Genomic DNA, 7,918 nt, shown 5'->3' on the forward strand with positions numbered 1-7,918 from the left:
AGGCTTGTTCCTGGGTGGGCGCCTGCAGCACCACGCACCCCTGCCCCTCGCCCACAGCTGGGCACCGCTGCAGCCCCCCAGCGCTTGGGCTCCAACCCTGCCCGGCCGCCCCAGCCCCGCTCCACCGCACAGCCCTCAGGAGAGCAAGGTAGGCACAGAGGAGACCGACACCGTGGATCGCAGAAGAGCTGGGCTTTATTAGTGCATTCAGACGCAAGGGAGGGAGCAGCTTTCTTCCACCTGGGCACCCTCCCTGCACCGGTGGCCAGCAGCTGCTGCCCACAACAGCGGGGCAGCACTAGGCCCAGGTTCAGAGTGCTTCCCTAAGATCCATCCCCACTTGGTCTGGCCACCAGGGCCCTGCACCGTGGGCATCCGTCAGGTTGTAGGGTCCATGGGCTGGCACACTATGTCCGAACAGCTGCACAGGCTCCAGAGCCAGATGCTGCCTTGTGGCATGAGCAATGTGCCAGTGTGAGCACTGGGTGATGTGGTCCCAGGAAGGGCCTGGTGCCAGCCCCAGCCTTGCAGCAGGTCAGAGTCCAGCCAGGTGCGAGCAGCAGCCATGGGCGTTGGCGCACAGAAGGGAGCAGGTGTTGTACAGAGCTAGGGAAGCCTCCTCAGTCCCGGCAGCCCCTGCCTGTCCTACCCCTGGCATCCAGACCAACCCCATTCCAGTTGGGGCCGCGGCGAGCAAGTGGGCGCTGAGCAGCTCATGGCCAGATGGGGCCTTTGCTGGATCCTGGCTGAGTCCATCCCTGTGGCAGGGCACTGATGTGAAGGCTGGCGAGCTGGGAGCCTGGTGGCCTCTCCCCAGGGGAGCAGGGCTCTTGGTTCTGGCGGCAGGTGAAGTCTGTCCTGGAGGCTCCAGTCCTGTGCCCTGGCCAGCACCTACCTGGTGAGGTGAGTCCTTGTCCAGGTGCAGAGCAGCCCTCACCAGGGGCAGGCTTGTGCAGGGCAGGCCCGGTGCCTACCTCCAGCGTGGCTGGTAGAGGAGTGGGTAGAAGATGTTCAAGAAGAAGGCCACGATGGCAGCCATAGTGCCCAGGACAAAGTACCGCACGCAGCCCTCGTCGGCGTGCTCCGGGAGGGTGGCCACCTGTGCCCTGACCCGTGGGTCACGGGCCTGCCAGGGCGCCGCAGGCAGCTCCTCTTGCTCTTCAGCCTCCAGTTCCTGCCAGATCAGAGAAGCCTGCGATGTGGAAACCTGCGTCAGCGCTTGGAGAGTAAACGGGCAGGACCCCTTGCCATCCCCGACCCGCGCCCGCCGGCCCCGGCGCCCCACAGCCGTGCCCGCCCCACGGCTCCTGGCAGCCTGTGGTCCGTGCGGCGACCCCGTGGCAGGCAGGAGATGGGCGGGTGGCACAGGGAGCTCCCGGGCACCAGGCAGGGTCCGTGCGGGTGGTGGAGGAGGGTGCCTGGCAGGCGGGGTCCCGGTCCAGCAGCGCAGCTTCGCCCAGCCCTCCAGGCTTGGCTCCCAGAGGATTACATGGCACAGGCACCAGCCAATCACAGCCCAGCTGCTCCATATGCAGGACCTTCCAGACAGCAGCCAATCGCAGCCCAGGCTTTGCAGGCGGGAACACGAAGCTCACTCATAGGACAGCCAGTCACAGCTCAGCTTCTGCAGGTTGGGGGGGTACGTGGACGACAGCCAATCACAGCCCAGGCTTTGCAAGTGCACAGGAGGATTATTCAGTGCGGCCAATCGCAGCTCAGCTTTCCAAACGCAGGCAGATCAGCGAGAGAACAGCCAATCAGAGCAGTGCACGCCCATGGGCACACGTGACCCTGGGCGCAGCAGGGAGCCTGAGGGCCTGGCAGCCAGAGCCACGCAGCACCCCAATGACGGCCTGTGCCGGCCTGGCATGCCACTCTCCTGGGCCGGGGGCACCAGCTGGCCCTCGGCTCTGTGCTGACCAGACCAGGGGGAGGCAGGAGCATTGCTCCTCAGACTGCAGAGGACTCTTCCAGGAGCCCCAGGTGGGGCCTGGCTCAGGGGCTGGGTGGCTGGCGGTGCCCCAGACCCCTGCGTGCTCCCTCCATGCCTGCCGCTCTGCTCCAGCTGCCTCCAGCTGGGAGCGCCAGTCCCGGGCAGGCATGCAGGGCACTGGGCAAGAGCAGCTAAGACAGACAGATGGACGGAGGAGATCAGCAAGTACTGAGAACGGGACCGGCAGCCTGGTGGGCAGGGGCCGTGCTCCCAGTGGTCACGGCTCGAGTGACCACTGCGGGGGTGGGAGTAGCGGCTCAGGCATGCCAGGATGGCGGGAGGCGGCGGGTCCCTCACCCCCAGGTTTCGGCATGGCGCTAACCCCACGGCAAGTCCTGCTGGCAGCCCGCCGCAGGCTGCCTCAGCACAGCTAGAGACGAGACTTACTCTGCCACCCAGCTGGCCATGGAGCCCCACGCCAAGCTGCCCTGAACGCAGGCCCTGCTCCAGTACAAAGACCCCAGATCCTGCCTGAGGGGATCTGGGGATCCCCAGCAGCACTTTCAGAGCAGCGCAGCCACCAAACCCAGGGCCTGGCCTCCCCCAGGGTTCTGGGTCCTTGACACCAGACTTCTCTGTGCTGCTCCCAGGTTGAGGTGGTGGGGGTCCTACTGGGATGCCCACCTGTGCAGCTGGCAGTCACCTTGGCTGCCACAATGGGTCTATGCCCACAGCTGGTCCCCACACCACACGCCAGCTACAATGCAGCCTGCCCCAGCGGCTCTCTCTGTGGGCAGCAGGCCTAGTGCATCCTCCTGTGAACAACGCCCATGCAGGGCGTGCAGGGTGCCAGTTGCCCCTCCCAGCAGGTGGGCACATGTCAAGTGCCAGTGCAGGCTGCTCCCGCCCCCTTCCAGGCCCAGCTCCCCGCAACTCTCACCTGGCTGGCAGCTGCCTCGGCAGAGCTGGCCCGCTCAGCGCGGCGCTCCGGGGCCCGGCCCTGCAGGGGTCTCTCCACAGGAGAGTTCCGCCGGCGGTAGAAGAGGACGTAGGCATAGCGCGTCACCACCTGGCTCTCATCCACCATGGTGACCGTGCTGTCGTCAAAGAGCCGCCAGCCTGCGGGGAGGAGAGAAGAATCAGTCACTGCCCATGGCAAAGCCAGCCAGCTGGGAGGGGAAGGGACAGCCGTGGGCCGGCCAGGCTGGGGCCCTCACCCATGTCGCTGCGCTGGCTGTTCTTGTCGCTGGGCAGGCGGGCATAGGCAGTGTAGTGCCCACCGATCATGCCCCCATAGTGGTTGATCACCGCATATAGGTCGTACGTGGGCAGCTGCTGCTCCTCTTTCTGCCCGATGCAGAACTTGCTCAGGTCCAGGCTCCTGGGGATGCACAGGTTTGTCAGTGCAGCTGCTACTCCACCCTCCCCGTCATCCCAAGGCCATGCCCAAAGAGCCGCAGGCTGGCAGCAGGCTCTGGGAGAGCCCCGGCACCCCAGGTAGGCCCGTCTCCAGCCCCTGGGGCTGCTCACCGGACTGGGAAGTCGACCATGTCGTTGATCTTGTCCCGCCAGATAAAGCTGCGGAAGGAGAAGCGCTTGAGCTGGATGATGAGAACGTTGGGCAGGCGCCATAGCATCAGCTGCTTGGAGGCTTCGCGGTGCTGCTTGCACTTGGGGCAGTACCTGGGGAGACGGAGGAGGTGCTGGTCATGGGGCAGGCTGGGGCCTAGACTGGTGGGGGGGCTTTGCCCACCCCCAGTATCAGCACTCCAGGCCCTGCCCACTGCTCACCATGCCTCCTCGGGGGCCAGCACTTCGGGCTTGGTGAAGAGGTTGAGGCACTGCTCCAGGGTGAAGTGCCCGGTGCGGGCCGCCTCGCTGGCTGAGCCCGGGTCCTCCACACACTCCAGCTCCTTGGACTGCACCAGCACAAACTCCTTGAGCCGCTCGTTATTCTTCCACACCAAGGCCAGGGAGCAGTCATCAGCCAGCTCCAGCGGGCAGTCACCTGTGGGGTGGGGGAGTTTAGCGCACTGCCTGCCCCACCCCTCTGTCTCCACCACTCCAGGGCCCACAGGATCGTCATGGCCAGCCAGGGCTGTAGGCTCCAGCTCTGCTGCCTGTGAAGCACTTCCCCACCGGCCGGCAGGTCAACAGGGCCCCGGGCACCCTGGCTCCTCCTGGCAGGGTCTGCCAGTCAGGGCACTGGCTGCCCTCCCAAGTGGTGCAGGACCTCCTGCTTGGACAGCCTGGTCATGCCTGGGTCAATGTCTCCCTGCAGCTCCACCTAGGGCACAGCAGAGCCAGAAGAACCCAGGAGTCCAGGCTGCTGGCTGGGCACTTTTCCTACCTGCTACACAGCCAGCAGGGCTCCCAGCCAGCCAGCCTGCCCCCCCACCCCTAGAAGCCCCCACAGTGCACCGTGCTCAGCTGCACCACCCCATGGTGCCGGCTGGGCTCACCTTTGTCCTCCAGCTTGTGCTCCTTGTTGGCTGCGTCGATCTTGTTGATGTAGAACTGTGTGGTGTGGGCACTCAGTACCTCAGGTGGCTGCTGGTACCCGGGGATGGCAGCTGGAGGTGGCAAGGGCAGCATGTTAGCAACATTCCCAGCCAGCTCTGTGCCATGTTCCAATGCACAAAAACCTTGCAAGCCAACAGGGGCTTCAGCCCTGACCTGCCATGTCACCTCCCTGCCCCATGCTGGGCTGGGTCTGATCTGTCAAGCCAAAGGCACCTGCCCCAGCAGGGAGTGGGACAGGCAGGCTCCCCAGCTCAGCCCTGCACTGGGACCAGGCACCCTGGCAAAGGGCAGGGGTGGGCCCCCATGGGCCCTGCCCAGGGGATTCACAGCTGGAGCAGGAGCAGCAGCCAGAGGCTGGGTGCTCACCTTCGGGCTTGAGGGCTCTCTCGTAGGAAGGCTCCTTCTCCCCACGGCCCTCACCTAGCGCCTCCAGAGAGTGCTCAGAGAAGTCAGAGTCCAAGCTGAGCAAGGAGCTCCGGGCTGCAAGGAGCTTGCTCCGAACGGTGCCGGTGTCCCCCAGCTCAGGGTGCAGCTCTGGTGCCGGGGGTGAGGGCTGGGGCTCTGGCAGCAGGTGGGAGACCCGATCCCCATCTCCTGACTCGGAGGCTGGGGCAGCCGCTGTGCAGCTGCTCTTGGCCGGGGGCTCCGGCTTCTCAGGGAGCAGAGGCTGTAGGCCCTGCTCTGGTGAAATCCTGCCCAGCTGGAAGGGCGGCTGGAACACACTGACTGAGTACCTGAGGGACAGAGAGGCATCAGGGCAGGCTGGGCCAGGGCTGTGGCTGTGCTGCCTCTGCCCAGCGCCAGGTCTGGAGCCTTCGGCTGGCTGGGGAGGGGCACCCCTAATGGGCCCAGAGGCTTGTGCTTGCCAGAGCCCATACCTTGCATAGCCCTCCAGGAGCTGGGCCAGCCGGGCATAGGTGAGGCGTGACTCCGGCACACTGACGAGGAAGGGGAAGCCGATGTTCTCAGGGCGACACAAGGTCTTGTGGTCCGGCCAGTGCGTCTTCTGACAAAGCCTGCAATACATGGCCACTGAGTCCCATGTGGGCCTGCAGCCCCCACGCTGCCCACAGCCCCTGCCCTGCCCAGCCCTAAGAGAGGCTGAGTCTGCCTCTGGTTTGAGCAGCTCTGCCCACGGTAGGCTGGGCCCTGCTCCAACGTGGGAGCTCCTGTCCCATGCCCTTAGGCCAGTGTGGGCAGCACTGCACCCCTGGAGCCCAGGCCCCCCTGCCCCAACTCCAACCAGGCATATAAATATCCTTTAAGAAATACATTTAGTCTCCTCAATTACATCAGTTAAATGATTAACCCATAACACAGCAGCTTCCACACAGCTGCTGCTGGGAGCTGCTCCTGGCGCACCTGTGAACCACCAGCTAATTCAAGGCGGGCAATTATTTTGGGCAGAGGGACGCTTACTGAGTTTTGGCAAGCCATCGAGGGCCACATGACAGGCAGCCCAGGGCAGATAAATATTTATTTTCTAACTTTTTTAGGGGCCCTGTGAGCCGGATAGAACGGCTGCATTTTGCCCACCCTTGAGCCAATTGCTTAACTGATGAGTCAATAGGCTTCTTGCTACTTTCCTCTTAGTCTAGGAGTACTACCCCCCCCCACCCTTCCTGCTGGGGCACCCTGGGGCTTTCCTTTGCCCTTTTCCTGCTAGACTGGGCCTGCCCCAGCTAAAGGATAACTGTAAGCTACCCAGTTATGACTGCACTTATTGGTTAATCAACTGTTGAACCTTTCACATCTCCACCCCCAACACTGCCAAGACAGGTACCCAACTCACACGTTGCAGTAGCCCACACGGTAGCACCTCGTGCAGCGCCGTAGCTTCTCATCCTCTGACTGCTGTTTCTTCTGGCAGGCCGCACACTTGGAGATGGGCACGCTGGGCACCTGGGGGCGCTGGGGGAGACAGGAGGCACTGGGGGGGCAGGCCAGGCCCTGCACAACAGCCCTGCCCCACCCCCCTGGGGGGCATGGCAGGGCAGGCCCCAACATGCAGGAAGGGAGAAGGGCTGGCAGATGGAGAGTAGCTTCTGCGAGGTTGACCGGGCAGCCTGGTTACCGGCATGGCCCATCTCCCAGGCAAGCGGGGGGGCATTAGTGCTTTTTCAAGGAGCTCCCACCCCTGTGACCCTGATCCCCTTGTGGGGCCCGCAGCTTTCCCTCCAGCTGCCAGGAGCAGCATCCCTGCTCCCGCCCCATACCTGCTGGACCTGCAGCACCACCACGTGTTCCTTGGCCAGCTCTGGGGACAGCACCTCAAAGCAGAGCAGCAGGTCCGTGGGGGACACGGTGTCCAGGGAATGGGAAGGCAGAAACATGCGGTGGAAGCGGTTCTTGATCACCTACAGGGGAGCAGGTGTGAGCCTTGCCTAGCACCCCCCCTCCACGCACAGGGCATGGTCCATTCTCACCACCACACAGCCCAGCCTACCCCTCCCTTGCCACCAGTACCCTACGGTGGCAAAGAGGCCCTGAGGCAACATGGAAGGCAAGCAGGGCACCCAGCCCAGCCTGGTCAACCCTGCTGTAACCACTGCAGCTTGTCTCCCTGCACGAGGGGAACTACTAAGACCATGCTGCACCCAAGGCACTACTTGGCTGTGCTGGCAGGAGGCTGCCTGGGGTGTGCCTGCAGTGCCTGGCACCAGACTCGGCACAGAGCCCCAAAGGCTGCTGCTCACCTCCGCCAGGCGCAGGTTCTCTGACTTCACGTGTACGCTGTGGGCCACCGAGTCTAGCACCTCCATGGCGCTGGAGTTCTCTTTGCTGATGCTCACGAGGAACTACCGCAAGAAAGGCCATGTCAGCCAGCCCCGTGGGGCCAGGCCTTCCCTGGCAGCCTTGGTCTGTGCACGTGACACTGGCTGTCAGGGTGCCTCGACAGGCCCAGCTTGGCCCAGTCACTTATCTGGATGGGAACGGCTACAGTTTCTGGCACTGGGGAGGCTCCTCCTACCTTGATGGGCTTCTTGTGCGGCTCCTTGGCAAAGTAGTAGACCGTCAGCACCTTCTGCTTCTGCGGCAGTGGCACAGGCAGGTACAGGAAGGGATCAAAGGTAATAGATACCTGCACGCAGAGACAAAATCAGCCCTCACATGCCAAGACCTCAGGGGCAGAAAGAGAGAGCGAGCAGAGCACAACTCCGGGGCCCAGGGCACAGCTCTACCCAGGGCAGGCAGGACAGCCGGGCAGGGGAAGGAGTCCTGGCTCCCTCCATGTGGTAGCTGGTGGGTGAAGGGAAGGTGGACACAGAGGGTCACAGCTGGGGCCCTTGCGCTGCACCACAGGTACCTGTGAGCATGGGCTTGGGCCCACTCCCGCCCTACCTTGGAGCACACGGGGCACACCAGCTTGGACTTGTACTGGCCCTGGAACAAGTCCACGATGAAGGAGTCATTGCGCATCTTGTGCCGCTGCCATGCCTCCTCAGCCACAACCTGCAGGGA

At 63.9% G+C, this 7,918-nt stretch overlaps 1 protein-coding gene across 1 annotated transcript in view; it reads right to left on the reverse strand.

Moving 5' to 3' along the window:
• Positions 1-56: 56 nt before the first annotated feature.
• The window catches only part of USP19 (ubiquitin specific peptidase 19), a 39,886-nt gene continuing 32,024 nt past the window's right edge, over positions 57-7,918 (reverse strand). Inside the window, 13 exon segments of the mRNA XM_025192951.1 lie at positions 57-1,192; positions 2,874-3,052; positions 3,151-3,314; positions 3,464-3,616; positions 3,725-3,941; positions 4,396-4,506; positions 4,823-5,190; positions 5,335-5,472; positions 6,249-6,367; positions 6,673-6,813; positions 7,153-7,254; positions 7,428-7,538; positions 7,799-7,909. Of these exon segments, the coding sequence (XP_025048736.1) occupies positions 971-1,192; positions 2,874-3,052; positions 3,151-3,314; positions 3,464-3,616; positions 3,725-3,941; positions 4,396-4,506; positions 4,823-5,190; positions 5,335-5,472; positions 6,249-6,367; positions 6,673-6,813; positions 7,153-7,254; positions 7,428-7,538; positions 7,799-7,909 (2,136 nt within the window). The 3' untranslated portion in view covers positions 57-970.

This window comes from Alligator sinensis, unplaced genomic scaffold (genome assembly GCF_000455745.1).
Source record: "Alligator sinensis unplaced genomic scaffold, ASM45574v1 scaffold469_2, whole genome shotgun sequence".
Lineage (NCBI taxonomy): Eukaryota > Metazoa > Chordata > Crocodylia > Alligatoridae > Alligator > Alligator sinensis.